This window comes from Amblyomma mixtum, chromosome 2, assembly GCF_055824585.1.
Source record: "Amblyomma mixtum isolate Tamu chromosome 2, ASM5582458v1, whole genome shotgun sequence".
Classification (NCBI taxonomy): domain Eukaryota; kingdom Metazoa; phylum Arthropoda; class Arachnida; order Ixodida; family Ixodidae; genus Amblyomma; species Amblyomma mixtum.
In genome coordinates, this window is record NC_143013.1 from 176,472,275 (window position 1) to 176,487,571 (window position 15,297).

General features: G+C 47.0%; 1 protein-coding gene across 1 annotated transcript in view; it reads right to left on the bottom strand.

Moving 5' to 3' along the window:
- Positions 1-15,297, bottom strand: part of LOC149361723 (fatty acid synthase-like) — a 50,941-nt gene that overhangs the window by 33,231 nt on the left and 2,413 nt on the right. Inside the window, exons 3-6 of the mRNA XM_089568137.1 lie at positions 13,335-13,661; positions 11,325-11,447; positions 10,544-10,777; positions 1,458-1,759 (exon numbers count right to left, since the gene is read on the bottom strand). Of these exons, the coding sequence (XP_089424263.1) occupies positions 1,458-1,759; positions 10,544-10,777; positions 11,325-11,447; positions 13,335-13,661 (986 nt within the window). The remainder of the gene's footprint in view (positions 1-1,457; positions 1,760-10,543; positions 10,778-11,324; positions 11,448-13,334; positions 13,662-15,297) is intronic.

Genomic DNA, 15,297 nt, shown 5'->3' on the forward strand with positions numbered 1-15,297 from the left:
ATTGTTTTAGAGACACCCTTCTTTTTATGGAGTTGGAAATGTTAAATTGAAAAAAAAAGAAAGAGTGGTTTAAGTTATGAAATGATGTCCATATTCAACCCCATGTGTCGCGCAGATGCTCATATAGCGATATCTGAAGATTTATGAACATTGGCTTTATGGGCTCAGTACAACTAGAATTCGCTATCATTTGTAAATCCTTTTTTTTTCCTTATCAGGGAACTTAGATAAGAATACTGGCTGAATACGCAAAGTTTGAACGCTATATGTAAGGGAAGGAATGATAAATGCAGGATGCGCAAAGTACCAGTATTGAAGTGCTCCCACGTTGGTAACAAAAGAGGTCTTGCAAACGAAACACGTGTACAACTCACGCTTACTGTGCGTTGTTGCCAATATACTTGTTTGTCAAATGTAATGTCCAAATATTAAAATTTGTGCATTTTCTCCAGCAGCCAATTATTATTCAGTAGTTTCAGATTTTTGCAATGCACTTTTTCTTACAAGGACTGGAATGTAATATATCTGGTCTTTTTCCCAACAATGGTGAATATATTGGAGGGAACCTAGGTCACATTTTTTTTCAGTGCAGCATTAACCCGCCTCTCGAATTCGAAAAAAATTATCAATACTTACTACATTCGACATGTTCTCCACGTGCATAACAATTTCTGCAGAGGCAGCGATTAAAGCTAGGTCACTGGGAAAAGAGCAACAGAGTCATATTTACCTGATCACAGACCCGTGAGCTAGCGCTGTACTAAATGGTAGATTTTTTGACTGAATACTATAAATTTCGAGAACCTGCCGGAGGTTGCTTTTCTATGCAACTGAATAATAAGTTTAAGGTTTCGCTGCCATGTCCATAGCACCTTAGTTTCTTCAGTAATGAAATGTGGTTAACCATGCCCAAAGACTCTTTCAAGACAAAAACGATTACTAAAATAAGCTTGCAATGTCACATTTATTTTTCGATAAATATATAAGGATGAGTACATGAAATACTGTGCTCAAAAACTATTTAGCTGCGGAATTAGTAAACCACGTGTTTTGTTAGGTAGTCTATACTAGTGAGCGAAAATATTTTAAAAGTAAAAAAAGCTATGCAAATGAAAAGCAGGCGGTACGGGCCGAGAACTTTTTAAGAAGACCAGCGGGTAGCCTCCACCGTCTTCTGCTACTGTACACAGTCCGCTCATCGCGCGGTTTGAGAACTGCCTTCCATGTACAGCTGTCGATGCGGTATAATGTAAACGACTGTACTTCCGCGCAAAAGTAGCGCACAAAGACTAAGTTGTGGATACGTGTGTGTAAAATGCGGAGTAAAACGTATACAAAAGTACATTTTAAATTGTGGCCCAGGATAGTGTGGCACAGTATAATTAAGGAAAATTAAGGCCCTCTTTTTCCGGTAGACGTCACTTCATAGATGATGGTAGTGATGATGATGAACCCACCTCAAGTGACTCCTTGCTTCTTCCAGCCAAGAGGACCAGCCTCGGCAACTCTGATTTTTCGCGCGGCTGGTCGTCTACATGCGGCCCAGGGTTAGCCTCTAAGATCGCATGGGCATTGGCGCCCCCAAAGCCAGTCGAGTGGATGCCCACCGGTCCTCCTGGAAAAGGTGTCGCCTGATTCACGACCTCCAAGCTGCCATCGAGCAGCGATGGGATGTTCGGGTTGGCCTTTTTGAAATGCAGATTGGCCGCGATTATTCCAGTCTCCATGGCCAGAATCACTTTTGCCACGCAACAAACACCTGTGCAAGGACGACAGAGTAAGGTGTAAATGACGTCACGGAAAATATTGCACAAGCACACAATGCCCTCTAGAAATTGAAATGAAAGGGACTCTCTGCGAGCTATTTGGTGATTTTGCGTCTGGAACACGACGAAATCTTGAAAATCTGCAGTTCCGAACAGAGTTTCTGTTCTTCGACAGTACAACTAAACAGGCGTTCCATAATTCAAGGCTTTTCGCTCCGCTTGAAGGGGCGGAATAAGTTTAGGCCGCAGCAAGTCGCCGCGAGAAGAATATTGATTTGCGTAGTCGTGCTACCAGGATGATGATTTCCCTTTCAATACATAAAGAAAGCAGGTCCGTGCTATTGATTCATGCATATTGACCGAAGTTTCAAAGACAACTTGAGAGCAACGGATAAGAACACTTCTTTTCTGCATACCTAATCTTCGCACATAAAAGCCAAGGCACTTTTCTATTCCTACAGCGGAGCTTGGTGCACAGTAGAGGGCAACCGTTTGTTTAAAGAAAAAGAAGCAGGCATTCATTACAGCGGAACTTCATTACACTTTCTGATATCATGAAGCCGTTTGCTTCTACATTAACTTTTAACATTACGATCCTTCGTTTCGCAATTCATTTTGCAGATCGGAAGGTAATCTAAAAGCTACAGCTATATATTAGGCTTATGGGGACTTAACGTGTTGAAGCTACTTAGGCTATGAGAGACACCGTAGTGCCGTGATCCGAAAATTTCGACCCCCTGTGGTTTTTTATAGTGCACTGACATCGCACAGTACACAGGCCTCTATAACTTCTCCTCCATAGAGATTGGACCGCCGCGGCCGGGATCGAACTTCAGCTTTATAATAATAATGTGGATTCCTGAATTATCGCTGGCCATGTTATGGCTCTATAGTGGAATAAAATAACGGCGAATACATGTGCACACTAGGGCTCAGTGCCGAAGGGTTTTTTCCGGGTGAATTACTGGTAATGAAAGTTATATGAATGGTGGCAAATGAAAAACACCCCATTCCTCCTTATTCCTCCTTATTATTCCGTATTATATTTTATTCTGGGCTGCATTAGGCGGCCGCTTGGAATCTAGGACAAAATATCTCTAAATTAGTAATTACCTATGATGCTCGTGCTAACGAAGCACGGAACCAGGTGCTACTGTTTATGGTATCGTTGGATAAGAACAAAGCCATATGGGAATATTAGAAGCCTATAGATTTTAATACTTAAGTAGACCTTCAACTGCAAATCAATGTTTACAGGTCTTGCTGCACAGTGCCGACGGAACTCTCCATTATGAACAAGAGTTTTATCGCGTCCGTGTCTCGGGATATAGGTGAGTACTGCAGTTGTTTAAGTTTTTTTCTTTTTTTTACCTTAAAGGCCAATGCGAGAAGTCCATGGATAGGGTAGGGGGGGGGGACATCACGCAAGGAATACAATGAACAAAATAAAATAGATATATAACGACACATAAAGCGAATGTACGAACATATAAGAAAGCTTGAAGCAGTGAACAATAATAAATACAATATTCCTGAATTAAAACATGAAAGCATGATGTACAACGCCCTCAAAGACAAAGATGACATAGATTTCAGACCTATTAGGCATGTGATATTAGGCGTGCGATTTCCGCAGTAAGAGCGCACGTATATAATTCTTCACTATCGGCTGGTGTTTTCTTGAATATGCAGTTAGCACGAGTTACAGTACTACACAACAGAGCTGATGAAAATAGCTTCACTACCGTGCAATCTCTATTTTTCTAATAGTTCGAAAAGGTCTCAAAAAAGTTATTCATAGACAAATATATAATTTTTTCCAAGAATTCGAGTTAGGAACCGAATACCAGTATGGCTTCAGAAAAAAAAAAACGGGCCACTGAAGGTGCTTTTCTGATCCAAAACAAAATTATTTTAGAGGTTATTGAAAAGGAACTAATGACCTTGAGAATCTATCGAACAGTGGATTTATTAAGGGGTCACGGCGACCAACGCACGCAGCGGTCGGGTCGTAGCAGGACGGCAGAACCAGCCGAAGGAAGCAGCTCCAGCACGAGACTCGCGCCCGGACCACCAGCGATGAAGACGAAGTGCGGCATTGCGGAGTCATCCTCTTCTTCTTACAATGGCCCCGGCGAGAACGAATAGTCATCCTGGCAACTTACGGCGAAGAAACGACAGGCGGGTTGTAGTACGGTTTGAGGCGGCTAACGTGGGCGACCTCGCGACCGCGACGGCGGTGGTCCGAGGAAGGTGTAACAGGCTCAATGAGGTAGTTGACAGTAGATGTGCGTTGAATGACGCGATAAGGGCCATGGTGCTTGATGGAGAACTTGCTGTCGGCAGGAACCCAAAGCCAAACGAGAGAGTCAGTGGAGAACGTAGGAGCAGGCCTGGCATTGTCGTGCCCGTCTTTGCGGTATCTTTGGGTGTCGGAAGTAAAGGTGCGGGCCAGCTGACGGCACTCTTCAGCCTTGAGGGCAATGTCGGGGATAGTTGCGTATTCAGAAGGATCGGGCCGGTAGGGTAACATGATGTCAATAGTACAGGATGATTCACGGCCGTATAAGAGGAAGAAAGGGGACAAACTTGTCGTCGCTTGATGGGCCGTATTAAACGCAAAAGTCACAAACTAACTACCTGATCCCAGTTGGAATGGTCAAACGCAACGTACATTGAGAGCATGTCGCCCAGAGTGCGATTGAATCGCTCCGTGAGGCCGTTTGTTTGCGGGTGGTAGGCAGTACTCGCACGGTGTACGGTTTGACATACTGAGAGGAGCTCTTGAACTACCTCTGACAAAAATACACGGCCCCTGTCACTGAGGAGCTCCCAAGGTGCGCCGTGACGGAGGACGAAGTGGTGCAGAATAAAATAAGCGACGTCACGAGCCGTCGCCGTGGGAAGGGCGGCTGTGTCGGCGGAACGGGTCAGCTGATCGACTGCGACGATTACCCATCGGTTACCGGCTGGAGTGCAGGGAAGTGGGCCATAAAAGTCGATGCTGATGCGGTGAAAGGAGCGAGCAGGGCATTGTAAACGTTGCAGGGGACCAGCCGAGCGAGAAGGTGAATCCATTCGTTGCTGACAGGCATCGCACGATCCAATGTAGCGGCGGACAAAATTGTGCATTCCGCTCCAGTAGTAGCGCTGACGAAGCCGGTGATATCTTTTGAGGACACCAGCGTGAGCACTTTGCGGGTCAGTGTGATGATGGTCACAAACGTCGGAGTGGAGATGGCGTGGAATAACCAGTAGCCATTTTCTTCCGTCAGGGGTATAGTTTCGGCGGTTAAGGAGACCATCCCGCACGGGGAAATGGGAAACTTGGTGGCGGTGAGCTCGCGGATATGCAGCCATGGTAGGGGCATTGATGACATTGAACAGGGCGAAAATCCAAGGATCTCGGCGCTGCTCGGAAGTCATATCTGAGATTGTGAGAGCGGTCAGGGGGGGTCTTGTGTTGGAACTGCAGGCAGGGACACCGGCGAGGGAGTGAGAGCGACGGCGTCAGACTGCTTGCGGCCCGAGCGGTACACAACGCGAATATCATATTCCTGAAGGCGCCAGGCCCAGCGGCCGGGACGGCCCGACGGATCTTTGAGCGTAGCGAGCCAACAGAGGGCGTGGTGGTCTGTAAAAACCTCGAATGTGCGTCCGTGCAATTAAGGACGGAACTTGGTGATGGCCCAGATGATCGCCAAACCTTTTTTTTCTGTAACGGTGTAGTTTGACGCTGCTGTCGGGAGGGCGCGGCTGGCATAAGCGACGACGTATTCAGAAAAACCATGCTTCCGCAGGGCGAATACCGCACCGCGTCCGACACCACTGGCATCAATGTGGAGTTCTGTTGGAGCATCAGGATCGTAATGAGGAAGTATGGGCGGTGATGTCAGAACTTTGCGGAGCATCGCGAAGGCCTCGTCGCAGGTCGGTGTCCAAGAGGACAAGTTAGCGGGTCCATTCATGACCTTTGTTAGTGGGGCTATGATTGTAGCAAAATTAAGTACAAAACGACGAAAGTAGGAACATAATCCCACGAAGCTTCGCAGCTCTTTGAGAGAGGCCGGTTTCGGGAAGTCAGCAACGGAGCGCAGCTTCTCAGGATCGGGGCGAACGCCATCTTTATACACGACGGGGCTGAGGATGGTGTGTTGGCGGGCGCGGAAGTGACATTATTTAAGGTTCAGTTGAAGGCCGGCACGAGCAAGGCAGGTCAGCACCTGGCGGAGAGAATGCAGATGGGTGGGAAAATCAGGGGGGAAGACCACGATGTCGTCCAGATAACAAAAACAGATCTTCCATTTGAGGCCACGCAGGATGTTGTCCATCATTCGTTGAAATGTTTCTGGGGCGTTACAAAGGCCGAATGCATAACGTTGAATTCTTAAACCCCATCCGGAGTGATGAAAGCGGTCTTTGCGCGATCAGCTGGAGCCATGGGAACTTTCCAATATCCGGAGCGTAGGTCAAGCGAAGAAACAAATTCTGCGCCTTGCAAGCAGTCCAATGCATCGTAAATGCGTGGGAGCGGATAAACATTCCGACATGTAATTATGTTGAGACGTCGATAACCCACGCAGAAGCGTATAGATTCATCTTTTTTCTTGACGAGGACAACGGCACACGACCAGGGACTACTTGATTCTTGAACAACACCGCGGTGGAGCATGTCTTCGACTTGTTCGGCTATGACACGACGCTCTGTAGGTGACGCACGATATGGGCGCTGGTGCAGAGGCGAGTGAGTGCCTGTGTCAATGTGGTGGGAGACAGCCGTCGTCTGGCCCAAAGAGGCTTGCGGCGTGTCGAATGAAGACCGAAAATGGTGCAACAGCTCAAGCAGCTGCGCGCGGCGACGTGGCTCGAGGGCAGTATCAACAGAACAGGCGAGGAGATTACGCTGATGCGGGTCAGAAGCAACATTAGTAGGGGTCAACGCATCAACTTCGTAAGCAGGTGAACGTTCGGTAGCGTCGAGATCAAATAGTAAGTCCACAGGCCCAAAAGGGCCAACGCACGCTCCACGAAACAATGTGACGGGGTAAGAAAGGGTATTGGCGACCAGAAGTGTGCTGGCACTATTCCGCAAGTCAAGCACAGCAGAGGGTAGTGAGATACGGTGGAGGCAGAAAGAAACGTCGGAAAGTAAGAAGAGAACGCTGGCGTCGGCGGTAGAAGCGGCAGAGAGAGGAACAAGCACAGCGCTAATGGGTGGGATAGTAGTGTACTGAGCGACATGGAGTTTCAGAACAGCACGATGACCCACGTCATCAAACACAGCGGCGGATGGCAGAGCGTATGGCACGGAAAGTTCGACGTGACGGCGGGAGCAGTCAATTAAGGCATGATGATGGGACAGAAAATCCCAGCCCAGAATGACATCATGAGAGCAAGTGGTGAGTACGACGAATTCAATAAAATACACGGTGTTCGCAATTATTACTCGAGCGGTGTAGAGAGCTGTGGGCTGGAGGTGCTGTGCGGTGGCGGTACGTAGCGACAAACCGCAAAGAGGCGTCGCCACCTTGCGCAGAGAGCGGAAGAGTTTTCGGCTGATAACAGATACGGAGGCACCAGTGTCTATAAGAACAAGAGTCGAAACACCTTCCACGATAACGTCAATAACGTTTGCAGGAAAAAGAGAACTTTGACGGTCGGCGGAGTACGCAGTTCATGCCTCGGGAACTGCGGCGGTTAGTTTTTCTGCTCGGCTGAAGGAAATCGGCGGCGCATGGGCGAAATGGAGCGGCGACGGGGTGAAGGCGAGCGACGAGATGAGGAAGCCTGGTGGTCAGAAGGTTATGGTGGCGGCCCCGGCGGAACTCGGAAGTAGGGGGCCCAATGAACATTCCAGTATATGTTGGCACTGGCAGTGACATGCGGCGTCGATAATGGCGGGTGACGTGCCCGGGAATGCCGCAAGCAAAGCATATCGGGCGGTTGTCCGATGCGTGCCATAGAGAGATAGGCCGCGCAACTCTACCGATAGTGCGTGGCGAGCGCATCATGGCCGAAGGTTACGCATACGCCGTGGCAGGTGCTGTGCGAGCCACAACTTCGGCATATGTGTGAGTGCGGCACTGGGGTGCGGCGCGCAGGTGTCAGGATAACTCCGCGGAGCAGCACTGGGGGCAGGTGGAGTGAGGGCAGCCCCAGAAAGCGCCATCGGGGCAGCGACAGGAGCTGGAGGATGGCCGGAAGGAAGAGCTTCCGAGACCTGTCGTTGTATTTCATTTCTGAGCTGCGGCGCCATACAAGATGATGGTTCAGGTAGAGAGGGTAGGAGAGACAGCTGACGGGCAACCTCCTCGCGGATAAATGTCTGGATTTCGGCGTGCAGACATGAGGAGTCGGGTTGTGCGGCCAGTCCAGCGAGTGACGCGTCAGAAGGGTGGCGAACCAGATCGCGTTACTTCCATAGCTCGTCGAAGCTTTGGCAAAGTTCGTATACCGTTGCGATGGTGGTCGGACTCTTAGCCATGGGCGTGTTGAAGGCGCCATCGATGCCGTTCATGACGTGCCGAATTTTATCTTCCTCCGTCATAGACGGGTTGACTCGTTTGCGTAAATCGACGATGTCCTCGATGTAACTGGTGAAGCTTTCACCTGTCTTCTGCGCTCGCGAATGGAGACGCTGTTGAGCGCGAAGTTTGCGAATGGCAGGGCCGCCGAATACTTCAGCAAACGTAGTTTCGAACGCGGACCAGGTGGTGATGTCCGACTCGTGGTTCCGATACTATAGGCTGGCGACGTCAGTAAGGGAAAATACGACGTTGTTAAGTTTCAGAGCGTCGTCCCATTTGTTATGCCGGCTCACCCGTTCGTAGACTGACAACCAATCCTCCACACTTTGGTCGCAGCTGCCACTAAAATAGCAGGGTCGCGTTGACGTAAGGGGCCAGAACAGGTGACAGGTGGATGCAGGTCGCAGGAATCAGGCTCGGGGGCTGCTGGCTTGGCTCCTCCATGGGAACGGACACCATGCGACTGTGGAGTTCAATGGTGACGTTGGGGGTTAGGATCGTTGCACCCTCCACCAAGTGAACAGTGGATTTATTAAGGGGTCACGGCGACCAACGCACGCAGCGGTCGGGTCGTAGCAGGACGGCAGAACCAGCCGAAGGAAGCAGCTCTAGCACGAGATTCGCGCCCGAACCACCAGCGATGAAGACGAAGTGTGGCACTGCGGAGTCGTCCTCTTGTTCTTCTTACACTACCTCGATTTAAGTAATGCATCTGATCACATGAATCACGATATTTTAACACATTGAGTAAAAAGATATGGTCACCGAGAAACATGTTCACAACTTATCCGGTCATATTTACCCTCACAATCTCAATTTGTTGAGATTAATGAACACAACTCCCTTTTAACGCTCCTAAAATCTGGGGTGCCTCAATGCAGCATTCTGGGTCCTGTCTTTTTATTATTTTATATTAATCATTTGGCGCATAATTGATAAATTATGCAGTTTTGTTATCTATGGGGACATGTGTAATGTGTGTTTTTTTGTACCGAACAGACGTGGGAAGTATTTTGCCCCATGCAAGCTCAGCTTGCTTTAAAGGGCGAGAGTGGGCCCAGAGTAATAACCTCTTATTAAATGACTGGAAAAACGAAATGCGTTTTGTTTCGCGCACCTGGTTAACCAGTTGAAGTAGCTGACAGCGTTATCATAGGTTCATAAGTAATTAGTACAGAGAAATGTGTGAAAACACTTGGGTAGTTTTTTCAGAACACATGCTTTGAAATGTACATCTTGACCACATCTGCTCCAAAAGCGAAAACTGGTACCTATCTTGAATAGACATCGCCATTTATTTCCGGCATTTCCGGCAAAAATAAAAAAAGTTGTTGTATAACGCTTTGTTTCACTCCGAGCTTAGTTAAAGTGCCCTGGTCTGGGGAGAGACCAGTTCACTACATTTGAACAAAACTATCTGGCTGCCAAAGAAATCAGTTCGAGCCATACAAAATGTACCGTTCTATGCGAATAATAAAATTCCTTTCTGGAAAAATAAAATGGTCAAGGCTTATAATATGTAGAAGGACAAACTCCTAAGAAATTATCCGACAGTGATAAAGGGGAAGCTAAATCCATTTCTCAGGTGGCCAATATACAAATACAGGACCATGCCCTCCTCGCCACCTATCACTATAGGTTATTACTTTCTCGCGCATTAACTATGGCCGTCAAAAAATTTCCCAGAGACTCCCAAGCACACTGAACGACTTGATAAGGCAACACATAACGTAACAAACTACACAAGAAGGATATCTTCGAAATATTTCTGTAAACAGGTTGCTTCAGAAAAGTGCAGCACAGTGTTCTATCCCATTTTTGTTGCCGTTGCATTTCATTCGAAATCAGCGTGTAATAGTTGTCTTACATATTGTATAATATATAATGTATATTTTGGATATAGTTTTGTAATATGCGTAATATGTATATTATGCCTTTCTTGTGTGCATAAGTGTAGTAGGTATTTTATGACGAAAAAAGTATTAAAAAACACCCTGTGACTGTTGCTTGGGTGGCCGGAGTGTTAACAAGCTGCAGCTGTTCAGCTTTTTCTCCTGTCCTCCTTTTTTGTCGCCATGTATCCCTTTTTTGGTGAAAAATAAAATGCGTTGATTGACTGACTGATGCTCAGTCGCAATTAAAGCGGCAAAGAAAAGGAACGAAGTGAGATAAATTAAATCCTGCCGTCGCTCTATGCTGCATCGAGTGAAGCAACCGAAAGTGCGAGAGAAGTTCCAGATATCTCCTCACCCGAAGCGGCCTCTGAATGGCCCACGTTGCTCTTGACTGCTCCGATTTTCAGTGGCGCCTGCCGTCCCGCCCCGCAGAAGACGTTGTGGAAGGCGGTAATTTCTTGTGGGTCGCCCACCGCAGTCCCCGTGCCGTGAGCCTCGACGTAGGCAACTTTGTGAGGATCCACCTTGGCTTCCGCATAGACCTCGCGCAGAAGCTTCTCCTGTACCTCACCAGAAGGCACCGTAATCCCTGCAGCATGGTACTTGCTACAGAAAATGTGGAGAACGGGCACAGCCACAGACGGAGAATCGTACTTTATGTCCTTATTCTCATTTTACCCTGCCATGGAGCACGCTGAATGTCTTGTAAACAATGATAATTGACAGAAAACACACCGCGAAAAAAACATGGCTAAAAGGGAACACACACGACACGACAGGGGCCGAATTGTCGCACTGTTTTTTCAGTTAAATAGCAAAGCTCCGACTAGGCCACACAAAAGTCATGATTAAATATTGACGAATAGAGAGAGAGAGAGAGATAACGAGGAAGAGAAAAGGCGTTCTGTTTGGCTACCCTACACTGGGGAAGAGGGACAACGCGACAAGCTAGTTTATGACCACTATGGGACAAAGGCCTCTCCCACTGAACACGAGTTAGCTGCGCACAGTTGCTCGGTGACTCGAAATATTGAGTGTAGATGCACTGAGACCTAGTGCCTACGCATTACCGCTCACGAATGAAGAGCTTAGTATCTTTAGCGAACATGAAAGCGTATCTTTTGGTACATGTTTACCTCCAGTCTTGTAACCATCCACGTTGGCCTTGACATGGACTAGTTTGGCGTAGATCCGCCGAGCTTCGGAGGCACGTTGAATAAGAAACACACCTACGGTCTCACTTCGGGCATAGCCGTTGGCTGCACAGAACAACATCGCAGTTGGTGTTTTGCAAATTCAGTGTAGGTAGCTACGAGAACAAATTGTTTTAGCTCGAGAGTTTACGATGTTCAGCAGTTTTTCAGCCATACAAGCGTCTCATTAATTTGTGTTTTGTTTCGTATTGTAGAGTGGATAGCAACGCACCGGGCATACGCTGTTCAATGCACATTTGAGGCAGTTTTCTCATGTTAAAGGTATAGTACTCTGGCAAATAAATTAAGTTGCATGTGGCTAACAATGCACCAAAACTCCACCTTTTGCAATAGATTCCTAAACCCAGCAGGATAGATGATAGACACCAACGTACAATTTTCAAGGCTTCCAAAGACTGCTTCTTTAAGCGCATTGGGCTATAAAAAGGTGTGTTTTCGAGCAGCTTCTCATTTGTGTCTGGTTCTGTAGCGCCATAAATTATAGTATTTTTTAAACCGCAATAATAGTTGCTGAGCCCTTAATTAGTATTTAATTTACATATCATTCTAGATCGGGTTTACGGTTCTTCGAGCATGAAATTCGAAGGCTTACCATTGGCATCAAAGGTTTTGCACTTGCCGTCTGGAGAAAGCATCCCTAAGCGTAGGATAGACAGTGTTGTAGCCGGCTTGATGCATATTAGGCTTCCGCCAACGATGGCCGCGTCGCACTGTCCCGAGCGAAGTGCCAATAGGGCGTGGTTTAAAGCAATCATAGTCGACGAACACGCCGTGTCCACTGTGACGCTTGGTCCTGAAGGGCACACGTAAGCTAAATATCAATAGGATGCACTTATATACTGTTCCAGACCTTGTCATTCCAGGCATACTCCATTGCATTAGAGCACTCACTTCTTTCGCTCACATATTTATCTTAATTATAAAGGAGTTCTGGAATAAACAAATAAACAACTTTTTCGTATTGCCTAGAGCACTCTAAATTTATACTAATTATAGTAGCGTTTCAGAGTGTTTTGGAGCAAGGACTAAAACCTAAATATATTCAAAATTATCAACCGGAGAACTGTGAAGTTTTACTTCGTAGTGTTCATTTTCTTTGGAAATCACACCGTCAGTGGTATGAAGCCATTAGAAAGCCGGTGCTAAGTGATTCTGTGTGGGCACTCCAAAACAATGCCAGAAGTGCTTGCTCTTGGAAAAGTCTCCTTGCGAAAGTGAATGTCTGCTCCTACGAAATCGGCTGCAAAATAAATGAACTCTTGAAGGAACGAGTAACTTATTTTCTATAATGCTGCTCTGCGTTTGCTCATAAGTGACATGCTCGACATGTGCTTGCAATAAAGATAATGCGGGAGCTAGTTTGCGTAAAATTCTGTTTCATAAGAAGTTCAAAAGCAACATATTGACAAGGGTGAAGCAAACAGAGCGAAACATTTAGTTGTGCCGATTTCGCTCTCTATTTTATATTGTTTCGTAAATGAAACTCTCCAAGCAGCGTACGAACTATTTAGGAAACATATTTACTCAGCATCTCTTCGCCTGTGAACAGCGTCAGCGATGAGTTTGCGAGAAGAAAAGGCAACATGTACCGACAATAATGACACACTCTTGAACACTGTAGGTTCTAAGCGTACTTTCTATGCGTCAGTGGCTTATGTTTCTGTTTCTCTTATTTTTCTGTAGCTAAATGAATTTGCTTCGTTTGAGTTTTGTAGGCTATATTTTCTTTTCGGCCTATTGCGTTTAAGTTCTCTGCTTGTTGTGATATGTCCCTCAGTAATATGACCCGGGTGGTGCTGTAGATATCTGAACAAATCAATACATACAAGCAGGAAATGGTGGGTAAGTGCCAGCTTTTTAAATGTCTCAGAAGATTCGATAAGCATGTGATGCTGTGCATTTGCTGGCCAGTCAGCAATTGTACTTTCGTACCTTTGAAATCGAAGGTATAAGAGATGCGGTTAGACAACAAGGATCTGGCATTTCCAAGCACGGCGTAGCCATCTATTTTGTCTGTATCCACGCTGAACGCCTCTTCCGACTCAACGTAAAAAGAGCCGATGAACACGCCAACATTGCGTCCGCGTAGCGCTTCGGGGTCGTAGCCAGCGTCCACAATGGCCTCATACGTGGTCTCCAGCAAGAGGCGCATCTGAGGGTCCATCAGGTGTGCCTGCTTTGGATTGACGCCGAAAAACTGCGCGTCAAACTTGGTGAGGTCACGAATCTTGCCCATTCGTTCCGGCGTACCCAGGAGGCCTGCGATAAAGGAAAGCGCAGATTTCGCAATAAAATTTGTCGCGTTCTTTTGATACGCTTGAAAGTTTTCGTTCATCGCAAGTCTAAGGTATCTGAGAGCATGCAATTTGAACAAAGTGTTCCGGAAGTTTCGATTACTGGGGGTTCTTCAACCCCAGGTGGCCGAAATTTCCCGAGCCTGACTCGATTTGCGACGTTAAACCCCTATTAAACCATAAACAGAATTTAGTGTACATACAGGGCACAGAAAACATGAGGACACGAAGGGCGCTGCACTTGTAACTGATTGAACTCCGCGTGCATCCCATGAATGAGCAAATAACGCGTAACCAAACCTTCAATGACTGCAGAAAAACATCGACAATCCCTAAGTATAAATGTCAACCAGTGAATGAAAAAGAGAAGAATGAATGTGCACCTAGGAAGCCTGAGCAGATTAAGTATCTTTAGAATAATTTAGTTCTCTTTTCTCCAGGAGATAAAAGAAAAGTGAACCAATGCGAAATTATGCTTCAATTTTAAAGAATTTTTTAAAACATCGTAGCTCTTCAAACAATCTTCTAGAGCACTTATTCTTGTCTTTTTCAATCACCGGGTGACGACCGGGTTTTGTTATCACCGTTGTTTGTCTTTAGCCTTCAAACGTTTGCTTATGCGCACTATTTGCGCATTAAGGGGTCGTATTCGGGTTTATTCGTTTTTAAGTGTAGCGCCCAGCCTGTGCCTAAGTTTTCTCCTTGCTCTTGCCGTCCCAACGATGGGTTCACCGTTCAAATTCTATGTCTGACAAACTGGCCCCCTTCATACTTTGTTAACCTGCCACAGAACGCCAAATTTGAACAGAAATTGTAATATATTACTTTTTATTCTTATGTATTCGATTCCAGTGTCTTATATGACTGTCGCGAATTAGTGACGCGTCCCCGACCGCCGAAGGCGAACGCTGTCGCGTGCAGGGTAGAACAAGACAACAAACAGATCGAACAAAACAAAACGAAGCCGCATTTAAGATTTATAGGGAAAGAGCCGGTAAGAAACGAAAACAGCAGGAAAAACACACACTCAACACACGTACACAACTAAAGGTTAAAGGAAAGAGTTCACCAGATATGGAACGTCTCAGGTGAAGCGTTAATGTCTTGCTGGCAACAAGGACGCGGGTTGATGAACTGCGATGCGTCGCTGGCGTTGCATTGAAGGAAGCGGCTGTAGTGAACCAGGTGGTAAGGAGCGGAGAGAAGCACAGGAAGACGCCGATGGAATCAAGTCAGCGCCCCCAAGAACTTGGCCGCAGCATCAGCAGGAAAAGCGTAGCCAAGACCCGTCGTCGGCGTCCCGAAACGACGCATGCTTAAGCAGGCTATTCAAGGGAACCTCTTAGCAGCACCGAACCTCAATTCAGCGGCTGCCACCTTCAAACTTTAAAGGGATGCAGTAGGCTTGCGTCGGTGATCCAAGAGAGGTCCCCAGCCGCACAGACCCAACGACTAACATCTGCCACATCCACGCTTGAATGACCCGACCTTCGCTGCGTTGTCTTCCTTTACAGCTCGGTTTTCTGAAACGTCAGCTCTCCGCTTCTCGTGCCTGCCGCGCTCTTCCTTGACGTCCCCTCGCTCACGCCAGTCGCACGTGC